This window comes from Agelaius tricolor, unplaced genomic scaffold, assembly GCF_023055355.1.
Source record: "Agelaius tricolor isolate 1412-34295 unplaced genomic scaffold, bAgeTri1.0.p SCAF_3, whole genome shotgun sequence".
Taxonomy (NCBI): domain Eukaryota; kingdom Metazoa; phylum Chordata; class Aves; order Passeriformes; family Icteridae; genus Agelaius; species Agelaius tricolor.
This window is the reverse complement of record NW_027269263.1, coordinates 22554765-22574763: the sequence shown is the minus strand read 5'-3', so window position 1 is coordinate 22574763 and position 19999 is coordinate 22554765. Positions and strand designations below refer to the sequence as shown.

At 47.3% G+C, this 19999-nt stretch overlaps 2 protein-coding genes across 3 annotated transcripts in view; one reads left to right on the top strand and one right to left on the bottom strand.

Annotated features, from left to right (window-relative positions):
- Positions 1–19999, bottom strand: part of GSG1 (germ cell associated 1) — a 105596-nt gene that overhangs the window by 35913 nt on the left and 49684 nt on the right. The window lies entirely within an intron of this gene.
- On the top strand, positions 1547–16541 carry EMP1 (epithelial membrane protein 1). The gene is made up of 5 exons (XM_071423097.1): positions 1547–1968; positions 13083–13200; positions 13885–13987; positions 14092–14232; positions 14831–16541. The coding sequence occupies exons 2-5, from the start codon at positions 13123–13125 to the stop codon at positions 14992–14994; spliced, it is 486 nt and encodes a 161-aa protein (XP_071279198.1). The 5' UTR covers positions 1547–1968; positions 13083–13122; the 3' UTR covers positions 14995–16541.

Sequence of the window (19999 nt, the reverse complement as noted above, 5' to 3'; positions counted from 1 at the left end):
TGGCTGGGCACCAACAGTTCCAGATGGAGAGCTAGGAAGCAATGCTCCTGTGGGGAAGCTGATGCTGATGCTGCAGAACACCTCCACCTCCCTGTGAAGCCTCTGATATTGGCCATTGCCTGTCACGGCCTCCCAGGTTAGAGAGCAGTTTGTACAAAACTAGTTTGCTCTCTCAGGACGAATAATGCTTTGCCAGTCATGGCTCACTTCATAGCCAGCCCCTTAAAGGGCTCCACTGTTTTTGCCCCACGTGTCTTTTTGCTGCAGGTGTTCTGTCTGCTGGGTGCCACTAAGCAGTTCTGTGATTGCAGGCAGCTGGTCCCTGACAGGTGGGCAGTCACTTGTGAACAGGTCTGGGGCAGAGGATACCTCACCACAGCTGAACTGTGGTCAACAGAGTTTGCTTTGAGATCCTGCACTCTAGTATTTTGTATGGAGCTGAGCATCCCTCACTCCAATAAACTCTGCCAGGAGAACAGAGCAGGGGAAATGGATGGTGCAGCTCAATGCCAGCTTCTACTGCAGGGAAAGCAAATAAACTTTCCAAATAAACTCCTTTCCTGAATATTGTATTCATATATATCAACAAGAAGCACATTCTAATTCATAGGTATTAAACACAGTTAGGCTTATTTTATCCTTGTGGAAAAAAGACTGTCTTTACTTTCCATCAGTGGAAAAATTCCCACGGGATTGTCTTTGCTCATCATATGTGTCATCTTTGCTGTTGTTTTATCCATAGCTCTTTTCTAAGCAGGTTGCTATAGTCTAAAATTAGACCAGACACATATCGATAACACCAGACAGCAGGAATAATCTGAAAACCAGTAAGATCTTTTAATCTGTATAGATTTCAAAGAGAACCAGCTTTGTTTTTCAAATAAAGGCAATCCAATGTCATCCTCATTAAAGTTGGAAAGGCCTTTGCCAGGTATTTTGTTAGTATCTGCTTATCTTTTGCTGGGCCTTGCAAAGGCAGGGTAGTAGCAGACCGCCGACTCTATCGCAGTATGGATCGTATTTTAACACGGATGCTTCCTGACAAACTTCTTCCCCTTTCACCCACATCTCAAGCACACCCCAATTCAATCTTTCCTGTAGCATCTATGAGACAACTCCACCAGCCAATTCTCAGCAAATGTAAAGGATCTATTTTTAGAAGTCTTTAAGATGGCAAGAAATGCTGACCTCAGAAAACTGTGAATAACAAGCTCCTCATTTCTTCTTCCCTGCCTGCTCTCTCTGGGGAAGCAAACCACCACTATCTGGCCAAATCACTCCAGAGTCACCACCAGACCAGAGCTGCATTTTGAACATCTCTACTCCTTGATATATTCCCAAAAGTCTTGTCCATGCCAGCCTCACAGGTCCGATTTGAATTCCCCCATGCTGTCAGCCTCAGCGCCTTCTCTCCATGCAGCACGGGGAGGGGATGCCGTGACTCACCCAGCCCCGGGATCCCCCTTGCCAACCCACTGTTTGTTTGAGCGATTTTATTGTTGAAGCCCTGTTGCCACATTTGTAACTATACATTTTTTTTTTTTTTTATGACAACCAGAAGTTCAGTTTTATAAACAGATGCTGTTGTGGGCCTCTCTTACTCAGCTGGATCAGCGTCAGCCGTTTTTCCAGGCTGTGGTCTCTGCGCTGCACACTGAGTCACAGGCAGCCCTGCACAGATTTCTTTGAATCGCTGGTTTCCTCCCAGAGACTCTTGACACCCTGCCAACAAAACAGGGCGTAGCTCATTAATTTTATTTTTTTTTTCCTTCTCTTTAAAGGCAGTCTGATTCATAGTAACTCCTTTAAAACAGAGTGGAAAGACACCACCCTCCCACACCACCGGAGGAAACTTAAACCACCACCAGGTCACTCCCCTTCACTCCAGCTCTGCGCTCCGGGACACCGGCACTGCAGCCCAGCACGCTCCTTCTTCCACAGGTGCCAGCACCCGCCCCAGCCCACACGGTAAGAGCTGTTCCTGAAAATCCTCACCAACTATGCTCCCTTAGTGGCTGCTTCCCTCTCCTAACAGCTCTCCTAACCAGATTGCCTTTCTTCTCTGCCCCTTCACTTCTCTTCGTCTTGGCACTCGAGCTGGCTATGGCACGCACCTTCATTTCCATGTTTTGCTTTGAAATCCAGCTGCCTTATGGGGCAAAGGGGCACTACAAAGCACCCTGGTTGCAGCCCTGCAGTGCTGGCAGCAGCAATGTTATTTTCACCTCCAGGACACGTGCAGCCAGGGTGCAGGCACGGGTGCCTAACCTGGGCCAGCTCATGCTCAGGAGCTGCTCTGTGCTTTTGGAGTAGCATTGTTGACAAATGTGGAAAAATGCCTGCTTGGAATTAGGGCTGCAGGCTCAGTTTTTCTGGCGCTCAAATACTTCTGCTTGTCTCTCTCCCCTCCATAATTAGTTTGCCAAGCTCTAATTTAAAACAATAGCAATCATTCCAAGTGAAGACTGAGAGGCCCCAAAGCTGCAGACTCTGGGGTACAATGGAGGCAATCTCTCTTTTTCCAGGGATTCTGGCTCCTGAGGCTGAAGCCAAGCCCCAGTTCTGAGCAGAGCCACGTGAAGGGCAGAAATTTGTGTTCCACCTTCTGTGGCAGCACAGCCACTGGAGTGGGGAGCACTGCAAGGCGAAGTGGGGGAGCGGGTGGAATTGCCAGGAGCACCATGGGCTGCTGGAAGGGTGTGTCAAGGAGATAGAGACACTGATGGGAAGTGTAGGATTGCAGAGACTGGCAACTCTCCCTCTTCACCTGCCTTTTTTCTACACAACCACCCCCTCTTTCTTTCCCTCCTTTTCTTCACCATTTGTCTTCTTTCGTCTGCCTGCTGTGGTTTGCATCCTGCGGTCAATTCTGAGCTATTTTTGAGGTCTGCAAAAGGGAGTGCAGCAAAGCCAGTTTGTTGGCACCACACTGGTTCCTGTTGCAGGAACTCAGCCCGCCCCTGCACAGTTTCAGGGGTTTGAAAGAGACTGAACAGTATGTAGCCCAATAGGGCCAGGAATGGGTGGGGCTCAGGCTGGGACTGTTCATAATTACTATATGAATGAACCAGAAGCTGAGCTGACAGTAACTTTTTGGAAAAACGATGGATTTTGTGAATTTTTAAGTCCCCTCTTGCCTTGCTGCTTGTAGCTCAGTCATGCAGTGGTGCCTCTTGACTAAGAAATAAATGTGTTTGGAGTTGTAGGGAAACTGACTGAGGCAGCGTTTCCAGGGCGTCAGAAACTGGAATGGGAAGAAAGCATTTTTGGAAGTTGTCATTTAATAAGATTAACAATTAAATCATACTGATATTAAAAAAAAATGCTGTGGCCACAGAACAACTTTCACTCAGAAGCTTTGAATTCCTCAAGGCACCTCAGAGAGCAGATTTGCCCTGGAACTGCCCACTTGACATTTCTGGATGTAGTGGGATTCTTTTCTGAGCAAACACTCGAGGGAGGTGGGCATGAAGAGTGTGAAAACCTGGAGCCCATTAGCTACTCTTCCTATGATAACAGGGGTCTAAGCCAGCCAAATGCCTCCACCCAGTCCACTTGGGGATTGTGAGCACTGAGACACTGAGGGCTTGAAGGCAGATTATTTCTATTTGCTCCCGTGGGGATTAGCATCGGAAAAGGATCAAAACTGAGGCACCTTACTAACACTGCAGTGCCTGGAAGCACCCCTTGTAATGCAGCGTGTCGGTGTGGCCCTGCACACCCACCCACACTGAGGAATTCCTGTCAGTAGGCTCCTGTGGAAGCTCCCCCAGCTATGACTAACCACCCAGACATGTGACACACATGAACCATTCATCCCGGCTACCCCTGTGTGAGAGCCGGCATCTCCACGGGGACATGCCATCCCCAGGGACACCTCTGACAGCCAGGGAGTCAGGACACAGTAATGCAGGAGTGACTGACCTGGGATCCTGTGGAGAAGCACCAAGCTTGGGAGTGGGTGCCTCAGCCCCCAGTGAGACCCTGCTGCTGGGGACAGAGCCCTGGGCTTGCAAAACCGGCCCTTCTGGCCTAGCCGGTGGTCTTTGAGTTTTGCAGTGTGGGAGCGGTGCAGCGCACGCAGGAATTACTGTTTGGTGGTCTGGGGTGGAGCAGAGGTTGTATTTTGAAACAGTTCTGGGAGATTTGCTGATAATAGCCAGCATGTTTTTGGTAAAAGAGCCACCTCAGGGCCTTGCTTATAATGAGACTGGGGAGATTTCCCCAAGCACTAATCCTTCTCTCTATTCATCGCCCTCCCAGCCTCAAGGCTCGCACACGGCACTCAGCCTGTGCCCACTTCTGTTTCCTCAGAGCAAGCAAAAGCAGGAGGGAGCCTGCTTCCATAGCCCTGCCTGCTCCCATGGGCCTTCACAGGCCCCTAGTCCCCAGCTGGCTGCTGGGACACCCTCCCATGGCATGTTTCCCCTTGCTCAGCTCCGGGTCACTCAGTGCTCCCTTTGCTGAGTGCTGCAGGGATGGCAAAGGAGGAGACACCTGATGCTGGGCTGGAATTTGCCCTCAGATGCTTAAGTGCCCTGTAAGGCAGAAATAGCACTAGACCCCTTTGATCTCAACAGGTTTCTGTGCCTGTACCTTTCAACAGGGAAGTGACAACAGCACTGTCACCCAGCACAACATAAGGCAGTCTGCAAGGCATGGCACTCCTAATTTTTTTTCCTTCCTTCTGTTTTCCAACAAAAAATTAATGAGCTAAAACTAAAAAACGAGATTTATTTACCCTTCCTTCAAGGCAGGGAGCTGCTCTTCTACTCCTCTAAAAGGGAGGGTGAGGAAGGGGATTTCCAATCTTCACATCTGAAGATGGATGTTTAATACTTTATTGGTCTTTTCTGCTGAGGCAAAGCAGCATTCACAGAAAAGGAGGCTCTTCTCCATGGCCCTGCCAGGATTGATAACTAACTCACAGTCATTTCAACAGTGGCAGTGAACAAATGTGCTGAAGCACATCTCAGTTATTCCTGTATTGATCCTCTGTCAGGGCCAGTCCATACCCAGTCATCCCACAGCATGACACAGGGTGAAGCAGCAGTTCCCTGTATAAACTGCCCAGAGGGAAATCTGGAGTGCTTCTTAAGCTGCTTTCTGCCATTACACTGCAGGGAGAGCAGCAAAGCAGCACATCTCGGGGCTGCCATCTGGAATGTGACCCTGCTTGGAGAGTTTTGGAAAGTACCTCTTTAGCTAGAACAGCTTGACAGTGAACAAAGGAAACTCTGGCCAAATTTGCAGCTTCATGCATCCTGCTCCTCCTGAACTGTTTTCAGGAGGGCAGAGAGTATATGGAAGCTGCTCTCTTGGTTAGACCCAATATAGCCCATGCCTTGTCATAGAAGGGAGGGACAGGTTAGGACAGCTCAGCTCCAGAACCCGCATTGCCCAAGGGAGTGACAAGTTTGCCAAGATCATAGTTGAGATCTATCCCCTTTACCCTGTGAAAACAAGTCTGTAGCAGAGGCATGGGGAGACACCCATGAGGAGAGCCCAGGGACAGATCTGGGCTGGGTCATCCCCAGTCCTGCAGGAAATGCACTGAACCCTGAGCCCTGGAGTGGCTGACACAGGTGAACAGTGACTCATGCTGAAGGCTTAGTCCTTGTGATGTGAGGCTACCTGGCAATATGTTTTTGTATTTGAGGAAATCCAGGGTGAGGACCTTTGTTGTCCTTTTGCCCTCGCAGGGCAGAGTCTGCTGAGCAAGGGGGGTTGTGAAAGCAACCTTCACGATTGAGTCCATTTTCCACATTCTTCTCATTCCAGAGAGGTATCTTCCCTGTATTGGCTCCAGCAAGCCTCTGGGAAAGATAGTGAGAGCCTTGGGAGCAGGAGGGGAGCTACAAAATGCTCAGAGCCTGGAGCAGGCTGGTCAGAGGGCTGCTGAAGAGCAGCCCTAGGAATGTGGGCCCCTGCTGAAGGAGAGCTGGGCACATCCCCTGGCTGTGACAGCCTGGGCAGCGGAGCCAGCCTGTCTGTGAGCTGAGAGCTGGCCTTCAGTGCCTGCAGCTGGGCCAGCTGCTGTGCCCTCAGCAGGGGAGCTCCTGATGTCTCCAGAGCCACGTGGAACATGAACCAGCTTAAATCTTACTGATCACAGGTGTGAGGAGCCCTCTGAAAGCCAGATGGGGTATTTTACACCACGACCACCTTTACCCCACCCTGCACAGAGCAGTGACCAGCTCCAGGCTGCACAGCCTCCTCCTGTGCCTGCTTTATACACATGCTCCCCCCAGTTCATCTCTTGTGCACTCTGGTTGAAAGAAGGAGCTTTCACACAATTTTGTATTTGAATCCTTCAGAATCTTTTCCAAGATGGCATGCAGGAGCGAAGGCACCCTGAAAGCAAACTGACCCAAAAGCTCAGAGTCTTTAGATGCCCCAGTCACACTTTCCTCAGCATCTCATGGGCTGTGCTTGCATGTTCAGAGGTTTTGCAGTTTTGAGAGACAGACACACAGTAAGATACAACTTCTTTTTTAGAGTTACCCTCCTTTGGAAAAGAAAAAAAGGAATATCTACACAAGACTGTCTGTGCAAATCACAGGACTGCAGTTTTAATCCAAGAATGCAGCCAAAGGCACAGCTGATGTGGGCTTCGCAGTCCTTCAACCTCTGTCTAAGTGCCGTTGCAAAGAGGAAAAGCAGGAAGTCCCTCCAGAAGTGATCTGTGTACTTTGCTCATACCACTCTGTAACCTGAGCTTCCCTGTCAGAGCTGTCAGAGAGTTTCTCCCACCTGGGCACTGCCAGTGTGGCACAGGTAGATGACCCGTGCACCCATAAGGAAGCTGTGCACACACACACACACACAGACAGACAGACACACAGAAAGAGTTCACAGGGATCCCACAGATGCACACTTCCAGTCATGGGGGGAGCCACACAGAGCTGCAGATGCACACCCTACACACAACACGTCAATGCCCAGACTGCCAGTCCTCCCACAAATGTTTCTCATGTATCTCAGAATCTTGCTGGAACTCCTGCCAACATTCAGGGGTCTAATTAACCCACCCAGGGACCACCCAGCGCTCTGAGGGGTGAGAGTGCTCTGCATGGCGCCTCTGGAGGAACAGAGGAACCCTTCTGTGCCTCCCTTAGCTCCGGGGTTCCCTTCCCCACCCTCCCTCGACTTGCTGCCCATCAGTCCCAGCCCTTCCTTGGCGTGCCTGGGGTGAGGAGTGACAGTGTTTTCCTCCAGCAGCGGCTGCTGGCTGCCTGCCAGGCCCCAGGCAGCTGTCTCTTCCCTTTCCCACTACCAAGCCAGCATTGGAGTTTCAGTTGATGTTGTCACATGGCTGAGCACTCGAGGGTGGTTTCTTCTGGAGAAAATGCCGATTTCTCACTGTCTGCCCTAGGAATTCTGATATTTCCCCACTCTTATATGAATCATGAGCATGAGAGCTGGAAAACCCTTATGTGTCATCTTTTGTGACTCCCCTCTGCATTTCTCAGTGAGTGGAGGTTCATCACCAAGGGTGGATTCTTGAGGAATTTGTCAGATCCCATAAGAAATTTTTCACATGCTGGTGTTTCACCACTCCCTTGGGAAGGCAATTCCACTGATCTCTTGGAGAGAGAGTGGAATTGATCCATTCCACCAGGAAATGCTTCACAAGAACCAGACAAAATCTTCCATTTACTTTAACTTATTTTCAGCTGTAGCCCCTCAGGCTGGTCTGCACTTTCCTTTTGGCTGACATTAACCTGCTGGTTTTACAGCCTTGCTATACCCATGTGGTCACCCCAGCCAGTACCCAGATGTACATGAGATCTCAGTGCCATGAGCCAGAGGCTCCAAGGTCTCCGTGTGCCCACGCACGCCTCCTGCCCAGCCCTTCTCCCACACACAGAGTGAAATCTCTTTCCAGAGGCACCAATCTACTCATCAACATGTCTATAAAAAGCATCTGACTTGTAAATTGAGTCAGGCTGGTCTGTCAAAACCAGGCTGTCAACAGCAGTGCTGACATACAGTAGTTTGTAAAAGTCTGGAGTCAGCAAGGACTCTGGATTCATCAGGATCTGAAGCAAGAGACAGAGCAAAGGGTGGAAGCAAAAGATTCTTCTCTGTTGTTTAAAGTTGTCATGAGCTTTCTAGTAACAATGTGACATGTCCAAAGTCATCATGCCACCGAAATACCAGAGAGGTATTCACATCTTTGCATCCTGTGAAATGACTCTGGGCACAATGAGGACTGGTGCTCATAGCCCACACAAGGACAAGGTGTGCAATTGTAGCAGGTCTAAGAAGCAGTGATGGTCTCAGATCAGTGAAAAGGCATGTGTTCAAATTCTGCAGAAGGTTTTATACCACACTGAGGTTTCCCTTACTGGTAGCAACATGGCAGCATTGCTGTTTGTGGGTTGGCTTTGCACCGAGGAATGCGCTGGTAACAGAGGTGGAAGCTTGTGGCTGTCTCAAACAATACCAGACAGTTTTTACTTTCTGCCCAGTTTTATCCTTCGTTTCCAAGTGGCCTTGGCCCTGATTTGAACCACCAGCATTCCTGCTGTGACTCTGTGCCCCTCAGACATTGTCCAAGGTCACATGATTTCTCTAAATATTGGACCTCCTGTTGTCCCCATCAGAGACTGGGAGAGTCAGACCACTGGTCTGACTTACTGCTGCCTTCCTTATATTCTATAGGGGCAGCTGGGAAAGGCAGAATTTCTTTTGTGCTAGTTGTTTTCAATCTATGGAGATTTTTGTTGACATTCTAACCAAAGGCATTTGTTTTTTCCCCAAAAAGCTATCTTTCCATTGTTGAGAAATCTAATGTATCAAACGAAAGGCTCCTCAGCTGAAAAATTCACTTTGAAAGGAGTCAGAGGTCACCAGTGTGCACAGGCAGTGAAAATTACATGTCTTCTTCTCCTTGGAAACTCTAGGGGATAGAGGATATTGACTGGGTTCCCACTCAGCCAGCTTCTCTCACAGTACACCTCACCAACTCAGCCTGGGAGACACAGTCCCAAGCAGGCACCTCAGTTCAGAGAGGAAGATGGAAATGGAAGTCAGATGAGCTACATCCATTAAGGAATACTTGAGATCTAAAATATTTCAAATTTAGTTGAGAGTGTCCTGATTTTTCACCTGAAACAACCCCATTGTTCCTGCAGAAACATCCTGTACACTTACTTACCCTCTAGTCCTTTCACTGCAATGCACTTTTTGTCAGAAGCAAAGGACCTCTACCTAATCTGGCTTACCTTCTTGAGTAACTCCCTCCCTGTATTTGAGGAGCTATACCACTGGCCTTTATCATATCTCCAAGTGGCACTACACATTCCATCCTGATCCTTTGCTCAGAAGCAAACCAGGGGCGAGGACTCACTTCTCTGTATTGCCCTCAGACAGAAGGATCCAAAACACTTAAGTAGACAGAGGGGCGATACTGGTGGCAACAATCTGCCTGCAGGAGAAGACTTTGTCTTAGTTTTAGGCACTAGATAGTACCAGCCTGCTTGAGCTTGAACTGGGGTGCAGCAGAGCTGTGTGTTGTTCCCCAACATGTGGACTCCTGCATGGTCAGAGAAATAGTCTCTACACAGCTAACAGTCTCTCATGCTTATCTGCAGGTTTTTTGTGCTGAAGGCTTCTATGGTGATTCTTATTCATGCTTACTGTTGGTGTGGCTTGTATTTCTCTTCATCCATCACCTCATGAAAAGGAAAGTTCACTGTTATCAGCACAAGATCTTCCCTTGACTCATGCAGGCTGTTCAGCACATGCATGATCTTCACTTCCCCACTAGCCTGCCCTACCTCAGTAGTCCTTCTACCATTATGTCTCTTTACTTTTTTTTCTTGGCTTAATTGGGCTCTCTCCTCTGAAGGATGCTTGGGGAAGACTCACAAATTGTTTGCTTGACTGGTTCTTGAGAAGCAGTCCTAAAAATGACAGTGTCCTGAGCACTTAATCTTTTAGGGTTAAATTATTGTGGGGTTTGAGAGCTTTGGGGTGAGTCAGTGGAAAAAGCTGGCAGCTCTAGGAAGGCTAAGACTGACTCATAGCTCAGGAAGAGCCTGAGGAACTCCAAATGCAGCTGCAGTTTAGGTAGGGGAATGGAAGAAAAGGCATTTGCATGCAATTTTGTCCTATTGCTCCAGCAATGTGACCCCACCCTGTAGTGGAGAAAGATGTCTCACACTTAACAAATGGAAACGGTATCCTGTCAGTCCCTGATGCTCTGCCAGGTTCTCTGTCTAATGGGAGGAAATGTCCACGCCACAGCATCAGAAGCAGAAGTGAATCTATTTCAGTGCCATTCCTTCACCCACGGCTCCTCTGGGATTGTTCTCTCGTGTTTTATTTAACAGGCAGAGAGAGATGAAGAAAGGGGAAAGCAAATGAATACAGAGGGAGGCTTGTGCTTTAACTCACAAAGAATCAAAACTAAGCTGTGAGCACATATCCCCTGGGGGAGTTTGCATTTGATATCGTGTGTATTCAGGGAGAGGTGCTGACGTTCTCAGGAAGTAGGTGCACTGAAAGCACCTGAACTAACACTGCTCTCCTGCAGTGCTAAAATAGGCAGAAAAAGCAAAGGGAATAAAGGATTTCAGTTTCTTCTTAGAGTATTGGTCAAAGTGCTGGGTGTGTGGTCATGATTTTGGTTTTATTTTTTTTTTTTTTTACATTGTAAAGTAACATTTTATCCCTCATTTTCATTTCTGAATGCAACCAAAAGATGCATTCAAAAGGACTGTTCTAGTCCTTAGGATGTCATGAAAGTAGGTTTTTAATCTTTCAAGTAGAAAGCTTTGTTTGAAGGTCCTAAAAAATAATAAGGAAAAAAAACCCCACTGAATGAGATTTTAAAGAGGCCATGGAAAAATACATCCATCTAAGAAAGAAGAAAGTTTAGCCACTGTTTAGTAAAGGCAAATTTCAGAGCAGGCAAATTTGTCAGTTTGGTTTATGCTTGTCAGCACCCAATAGTGTCAAGAGCACTTGTGAAAGTTTGTGTAAGAACCAAGGTAACAAAAAAAAAAAAAAAAAAAAGAAAAAAAAGGGAAGTAGTCAAAGGGACAGAAATATTTGACTCAAGAATTTGCTGCAGATTTGTTACTTAGTCATGGCAACAGCAATAGTTTCTAGTTTGAGTTGCAGTGGTGATATCTGTATCAGTTGCCATCCAGCATTTTGAAACCCTCGTTCCTTTTACAGTGGAAAGGGGTTTAACTCTTAGGTTAAGTGTGTTCATGTGGCAGCCTCCATATACTGTTGAGAACCTGAATTTTAGCAGTGCTGAAATCATAAGTGTCTGTCACTACAGTCAGAGTACAAGTCCTAAGAAGGCTGTGCTTTCTCCAAGATCATCACTAAGGGAAGCACTGTGACAAGAGAGGTCGCCGTGACCAGGCCATCCAGCCAAACCAAGCTCTAGAGCACAAGTTTGCCAAGACACCCCAAAGCAGACAAGCAAACCTGGCCCACATTCAGCAAGTCAGGGACTAACATCTCCAGAGAGTTCTCTGGGTGAAGGAAACCTTAGAGTAGACACGATTTGCTGAGGAGATGGGACTAGACACCAAACCTAATCTGTCTTACTAAAGAGTAGCCTTGTTGGGGTGGGAGCAGTGACCTAACAGAACTGGTTCCTTGAGATCCTAAACTCAAGGAATTCTTCCCGGTCCCCAGCTAATGCTGAAGTGGTCAAAGTGCCACTGATGGAGAAGCCCTGCCTACTCACTGTGGTTTGGGAAACTGTAACAAAGCAGTGCCAGGAACAGCTGCAGCCTTTTACAGGAATACACTCCCACTCATGGCCACAGTGAGAGGAAAGACAGTAGTGGAGTAGGTGGAGTCATCAAGTGAAAAAGACACGAATGAGACTGTACAAAGCCTTTTGTCACAGTTTGTGTGAAAGACATCATAAAGTATAAGTGTGTTGTTTCATGACAGTGTTGCCACACCCTGTAAAAATGGTGACAGCATCAGACCCTACCTGAGTCACATGGACCAAAATAACTTGACAGCTAACATTAATCATGTGCTTGATACTGCTCTTCAGTACCAGCACTTCTGAGGGAAAGGGCAGCACAGCCTGTCAAACTTTCTAGGAAGTTTACTGGCCACAGAATGGACTCAGTAAATGCTTCTGCCTGAAATATACTCACTTGATTTGTGTGAATTGTCTGCACTCATTCTCACAGCTTAGATTTGTTCCTTGTATTTCACATTTTCAGGTGAGAAGCCATCAGTCTTGACAAACCATGTCATGCAAGCTTTCTAAAGCACATTCCCCTCTCTCTTTCTAATCACATGTTCATCAATGACAGGAAGTCTTAAAAAAAAGTAAAAGTTTGCAGGGTACAGAGGCAAAAATACCCAAAACAAACCAAAGAGGAATTTGCATTACAGCAGAACCCTACTGTATTAATAAAGTGACCCGCATGCCTCAAGTTTTAAAAGGGAAATAGGCAGTTTTCATTTCAAACCTGGGCATCTTCCCCAGCTCCAGAAAACCTCATGGCATTTCCATACTGTTCCCTTCACTTACAAGAGTGATCTGTGGAGTAGAGGCCGCCCCTCTGGCTCACTCTTCACAACTACTCAACAGCTGAGGCACCAAGGAGCCCACAGTCTCCCATTCCATACCATTTGTCTGTGACCCAGACCAGTTGGAAGAGGCTGAGACACCAGAGGAGAACAGGAAGAGAAAAATCTTTCCTGACCTCTGTAAATCCCATGGGCAAAACCTACTCTTCCTAGAATGTGTGCCTGGAGCATGGCATTTTTACTTTACATTAACACACGTCAATTTAAGCAACCTGTGTATATATTCAGGCTATTTTTAAAATGCCCCCAAGATATCTACCCATGCTCTACATCTCCTCCCATATTGGCTCCTTAATCTGTGGGCTCTATTTAACTTCTTGAGCAGATTTTGTCAAAGTTTCTAGTGGCTTTTTTTTTTTTTTTTTTGGTGATTCCACATTTCCAGAGTGAACCTAAGATCAGCCTGTGTTTTTGCATGTAAATAAATCTTACGGTAATGCTGTTCTTTGACTCAGTTCTTCCCTTCACATCCTCCCTCTGCTCTTGTTCTCCCTCAGAGCTCTCTGTGTCGGTGAGACCACCTCGAAGAGACCCAAGATGTTGGTGCTACTGGCCGGTATCTTTGTGGTCCACATTGCCACTGTCATCATGCTCTTTGTCTCCACCATTGCCAACGTAAGTAGGCTGCCCTGGACGAGGCATGGCTGTCACCTCCCGCAGACAGCCGGCCTTAGACACGGCTGGCAGGCAGATCGGGGGGTGGGTGCTCAGGTGAGGGTGAGGAACATCCACTCGTGGCCATGGGGAGAGAGGAAGCAGTGATGGGTGGCTCAGGGAGCAGGAAGGCAGCCAGGATGGTGCAGGAGGCAGCCTCTTGTTTGTCACGTCCCTGGACCCCCGAGCCCGGAGCACCTCAACCCTTCATGGGGCTCAGCAGTGCCAGCCCTGGCGCGGCACTGTTCCCTCGGCCAGGGCCAGCCTGTTCCCACCCGGGGCATCCCACGCCGAGGGGCGCGGGGGCCACGGGAGCTCTGTGCTGAGGGGGACCCCTGGTGGCGCTGCCCAGGCCCCCGCGCCCCCCGCCCGCCGTCAGGGCGCATCTTGGGGTCCCCTCGCACCCGCCTCGCACAGGAGGAGGGTCAGGATGACCTGGGAGATTTCTCCACGATGACTGGAACAGACCTCACGGTGTTTTGCCCAGACCAAATGACTCCTGGCACTGGAAGCCAGTGTCCCACCTTCCGGTGCCGACGTTTCTGGGCAGTTGGGCCACTTGGACTCGCTTCATGGTTTAGTCTGATGGAAGAGCAAAGAAGCTTTCCTGTCCCAAGACACAACCTCTGTTCTATCCTGTTTCAGGTTTGGATGGTGGGTTCTTCCAACTATGCAAGGATCTCAACAGGACTCTGGCTGCTGTGCAACAGGACCTGCACTGAGCTGCCAGTTAGCAGTGAAGATGAGGGTAAGTTACTGCCGCATTTTCATCGTGGTGAATCACAGGACGTTGATGAGCACTGCCGAGACCAAGTCCTGACCTTCTCCAATCCATTCTCTGTGTTTTGACAGCTTCCCTCAAAGCCGTGCAAGCCTTTATGATCCTCTCGATCATTTTCTCCGTTGTGGCGCTCGTCCTGTTCATTATCCAGCTGTTCACCCTGGAAAAAGGCAAACGTTTCTACATGACCGGAGCCGTCATGCTGGTCTGCTGTGAGTATGCACCTGCACACGGTGCCTTGGCTCCCTGGGTGTCCCACTGCCTCTGTGAACACAAGTAGCCACATATGGTCACCAGGGGAGGTTCTCAGCCAGTAAATGTTTCCAGTGGCCCAATTTTTGTTACAAAACAAAGCACCGGCAAATGGGAAAGTGTTGGGTTGGGATTTTTTTGGCTGTATATAATGAAAGTATTTCCAGATTTTCATTAGGAAATCCCAGTGGGTTTTGCAAAATACCTTTGAAAGACAACAAAAAGGATTCAAGTGTTTTGGGGAGCGGGGGAATAAGCAGTTAGCTACTGCACTTGGGATTCAATACGTAGCACCAAACTGTCGTCAGATCTTATTACTGATTTTCTCCTAACAAAGGTTTATTCCTCATGGCATCCACTAAACAAGCCCCAAGTGTCTTATGTCATCACAGCTGCAAAAGAAATCCTCCACAAATAAGCCTAATGGGCAGCAGCTCCTCTCTCATATGGCACAAGACATGCATTACAATCTCAGGGGACAGCAGCACTTCAGAAGTCCTGCAGCAATGCTGGTTTCTGTGCGTTTTCCAACTCTCTTTTCCCTCTTCCTTCCCACAGGGATGTGCATTCTGATTGCAGTCTCCATTTACACAGCTCGGTTCACAAGCACAGTGGCATTCGCCACAAATCCTCACCATGGCTACTGCTTCATATTGGCCTGGATCTGCTTCTGCTTCAGTTTCATCATCGGCATCCTCTACCTTGTTCTTAGGAAAAAATAAGGCTGATGGGTGTCCAGGGGAGAGGGTTGGCTACTGGGAGTGGGGAAGAATTACTCTGCTGAAAGAACTGTTGGGCCAATAGACAAAAACAGCCACCATCATCACCATTGCCACTGCAGAAAAATCACTAACAAAGCTAGAATCCTCAGAAACTCCTTCACCAAAGAGAGGGAGAAACAACTCCTACTGATCTAGCACTTCTGGGGCTAGAAATATGCAAGTGACCCAGACAGCTCTTCTCCTTTTCTGCAAAGTTGTGCCATACCTTCACAAAGCTTCAAGCTCAGCAGTGATGATTAAAGGGCACCACATAAACAAGGGCTATATCTTTTTCTCTTCCTAGAGCCCTTCTCACTTACATTTGAGTGTGCCTTGTGGGTTGGGCAAGTGAGGATTATGACCCCTTTATTTGTCCATTGATACAAATGGGATGGGCCTTTTGTTACATTTTTTAATATATATAAATATATATATATGCACATAAGTGAATGCTAAAGATGTTAAATTGAGAAAAAAAAAACAATAGAAATTGGATTAATTTTGTATTAAAATATCTACAAAAATAAGGCAGCAAATTTTTTTGCTGCTCTGTTTTCTATTTGATATTCCCATGATTGAATAAGATACAAGTAGGAATGGCAAATTACAGGCATGGATGATGGAGAGAGAGAGAGAGAGAGAGAGAGAGAGAGAGAGAGAGAGAGAGAATAGAGGTAAAGATATACAGAGGTTCTTAATTACAGAGGGTGCAGTTGCTCAGTGGTACACATGCAGGGAGGGAACCACCTGGATGTGTGTCTACACTAAAATAATCTTCTGTTCAACTCCAGAACATGGTAACAGCACTGCTACATCGCAGATCCTTACTGAGACAAGTCCTTATGTGTAGGCAGGGCTTTTTCCCACATCATCACCTGGTATATGATATTAATTGAGTGCCCCACCTTGTGACAAAGCTCATCTCAAAAGCAGATAATGGTTAGCAGAGGAAAGTTATTCCCTAATGAGAGATTAGGAGAGAGGAAGTAGGGCTTGTGAGTTTTGCTCCTTGCTGCACAACATTAGGCCAGCCACTTAACCTGGTGCTTCTCATCTGCCAAATCCTTCCATAAAACTAGCTACCTCCCAGGGTTGCTGAGGGATTCTGAGTCCACTCTGTAACACAAGGTCCCCATGTGAAAGGCTGGCATAGGAAAGTTAGGCACTGGTACTGCTGCAACCCACAAATTTCTGTTAGTTTGAAGAATCTCAGTCACAAGAGGCATTTGCAAGAGACGAGGTCAAAATTCCCTGTGACTCCATTCAGAGTTAAAAGGTAGAGAGTATAAAAACCAGATTGTGCATGGATGCTATTTACCTCTCTCTCTCTTTCTGTTACATTTTCTTCTTATGTAGACTTTATCAATTTGGTGGATATATTCTAGTACTGTATGTTGGTGTTTCATTAACAAAGGTTATTTCATATATAGTCATTGTAAATATTTTGAAATGCATATTTTTAACTTTGTGGGTATAAAAATAAAATCTGATTCCCTTTCTAATAAAGAGTTTTGCTCTGTTTTTTTTCCCCCCCGTTATTGTTTCAGATATTTGTTAGCAGAAGTACTTGCTGTTCTTACTGAATCTCAGCCCAGCCCTTTCAGACAATGCAGAACTACCATGTCCTCTTGCATACCAGTAGATGAGATTTCCTGTTCTGGAGGGAAGGAGGAAGCAGAACAGCTCTCAGAGCTCCTGTTTCAGGCTGCCTGCAAGCTCAGGCAGACAGTGTGAGCAGTGGTATCACTCAGTCTCAGTGCCAGGCTTTGCCTCACACCCAGGAAAGCTGGAAACATACTTTCTCACCCTGGCAGAGTCTCATCTGTCCCAAAGCAAAATCACCAAGGTGTTTGCCTGGGTCTCACAAGTTGATGTAGCTGTTGCCTCTCCAGCATTGTCTGGCCAAACACCTCTGCAGTTCAAGAGCTTGAGCAAAGAGTCCAAAGCCCAGGACACTGGCAGATCTCAGAAAACTTGGGGCACGATCCTGTGAGCTGTGAGGTAAGATGTAGCAAGAATCAGCTGTGTAGGAAATTTTTTTTTATCCATTAATCTACTGCAGGGAGAGCCAAGACACACTAATTGAGGGTAGAACAGTGACATGAATCTTCAGGAGCTGAGGTTTTAACAGAGGGGGACCTCTTACAGCAGAGTGTGGGAAGGGCTCACAGTGTGTCATGGGTGGACACTCGTCTTGGTCTGAGGAGGTTCCAGGAGTCACAGATTATAGAATATACACTGAGTTGGAAGGAAGCAATCAGGATCTTCAAGTCCAACTCCTGGCCCTGCACAGGCCATTCCAAGAATCACCATGTGCCTGAGAGCATTGTCCAAATGCTTCTTGAACTCTGCAGGCTTGGTGCTATGGGCACTGCTTAGTCTGATTCCTGCTGTTCCTCATGCTCCTGGCACTCCTAGAAGTGCAGTGTAACCAAAGACCACCTGGCCGCCATGGACAAGGCTAACACTGACAGGTGAGACATCAGCCACCCACTGAGGGGGGAGCACTGAGGGAAGTTAGCCAGAGAGCCTTGCACACCCACTGCTAGGCTGGTATCTGTATCCTGTTCCTAGCACGGTGCAGATGTGACAATATGATACCTCACAGGATGACAAGGCAATGCCAGCCTCATTGGCATGACCAGGTCATGGGCAATGGTCTCCAACAGAATTTCTGTCACCACAAACTGTTATTGATAGCTTAGAAAGGATATGAAGGCTGCTGGACACTCTGGGTAGCTTGGTTTGCCTGAAAAAAATCACTTGGGCTACGAAAGGATCAGTACCCTAATGTACAGGTGGAAAACGTCCCTGAGTCCCCTGGCATCTGACAAACCTAGTTAACTGGTCCCTGAAGCATAATTCATTCCAAATGAGACAGTCTTTGCTCCACACCAAGTGGCTCCCACCACCATCTTCTGAATCCTGTGACATTATGGGCACACAGACATGAATTTACATTTGACACCACCAAGACAGAACACATCAAACAGAAAAGCAGATGTCAACACAAAAAGGATCAATTATAAAACATAAGGAAGCAGAAAAGGAGAGGATCACATAGCACTATTGGTTGTGTCATATGACAGATGTTTCCTCAAAAATAATCTTCAACACAGCCTGAAGTGACACCGACCCAGTGCCACATGGACTGTGAGACACAAAATCATGTCACTCCTGCAAGAGCCATTACAGGGACTTCAGGGACCAAGCTTCACAAGGCCCAGGTCCACAGCAGAGTCCTTGGACTTGGAAGAGAAGCCTTTGAAAGAGGGAGGAGAAATTCCCATGCCTGAGGTCAACTGCAGAGCAAAAGGATTCCCCCTTCCCTGGTTCTTTTCTGCAGGTCACTGCAAGGAGAAAGGTGTTTGACACAGACAAACAGCTGACTAATTCAGGGCATTCGACTACAGTAAATCAGCTGCAGAAAGCACTAAGAATGGGGGACAGCCAAAGGGGCAAGAGCTTTTTGGACAAGAGACTTTCTTGCTCTGGTCAGAAAGTCACACTATGTAGGCTGGGAAGAAGTAGTCCAATAATTGGTCACATTAAGGGGTTTCAAATTATCTCTACATATTCTTGGGGGTGTTGCAAAGCCGCTGCAGACACCTTAGGGGAGAGCCCTGCTCTGCAAATGGCAGAAGCCCAAACCAGCCAAGCAAAGTAAGTGACTCCTGGCCTGATCAAAGGGTGATGACAGCACTGTGAACACAAAGGCAGCAGCACCTGCTGCATTTACAGAATGTGGCTGACTGCCAGCTCACCCAAAGCAGAAGAATGGCTTGATTCCCTTGCAGCAAAGACGACAGAGAAAAACCAAACCACCACCAATAACAAAATACAAAAACCCGCAAAACAAACAAAACTAAATAAGAACCAAGTGTGCAAGGAATGAGGAGCTCATGGGAGGTATCAAAGATGAGACCAGGAGTGATGTAAAAAGCTACAGGTTGCTTCCAGCACTAGAATAACGCTTCACTGCTGGCATCCTGGGTGCAACTAACCCAGGAATCTTTTAACAGAGGAAAGCAAGGTGAAATCAGTGTGACATATTATCCCACTCAAAATATATCCAGTCCAGGGGGCAGACTAGAAATGAATTCTGTGGTTGTACTAGCTGTAATTAGAAGGCTGCCTAAACTTGTGATTATTTATATTTGCAGCTCTGCCTGCTCAGATAATAAGAGCAGTCAGGGTACCAGTTGATTGTTGGAGGAACTGGGGAGGAATATTAATGGCAGACCCTCTGTTCCCACATTGCACAGTTGGTGAGGTGCATCACTGCAGGCAGCTCAGCTCTCCCAGCATTGTCAGCACCACAGTATTGAATTAGATACACTATGATCTGATGCATGATGACAAATCTCACGTTGCACAATTCACTCAAAGTACGTGGGTATGTGGTATAAATATACACCTTGTCATCTGTTACAGTGCTTAGGAAACCTGATTGCCTTTCTGCTCAGCCTAGCATGGAAGGCTGTAGCTGGCAGCCTTCCTACATTCCACCCCCTCTCAGGCTTCTCATGTGAACCAGGTTAGCCAGAGACCAGAGGGGTCAATCCATAGCAGATGCCTCAAGGCAAATACAGAAAGCATGCTCCTCAGCAGAGATTTATGAGAAGCCAAGATGCTTCGACTGATCTCTCAGGCTAATTTCAGTATCAGCGTTTGGATGACAGAACTGCATCTATCTAAGGGAAGAGGCAGTGCTGTGGAGCTCTGTCCTGTGAATATGGTAACTCTCATAACCTGGAGAATGTAACACAGTCAGAGGTGCTAAAGAAGGGGCTTTGGGGATGCTCCTGCCTCTGTCAACTTTCCAGATAAATGTATAGGTGAACAGAAGACTAGCTTTTGGAGTTCACAGATGGATGGGACTTTTTATGCAGAGTTTTATGGAGCGTCATAGATTATTTCTTTCTCTGGAAGCAATTCCCAGAATAAAAGGTTTGTTTAATTGATG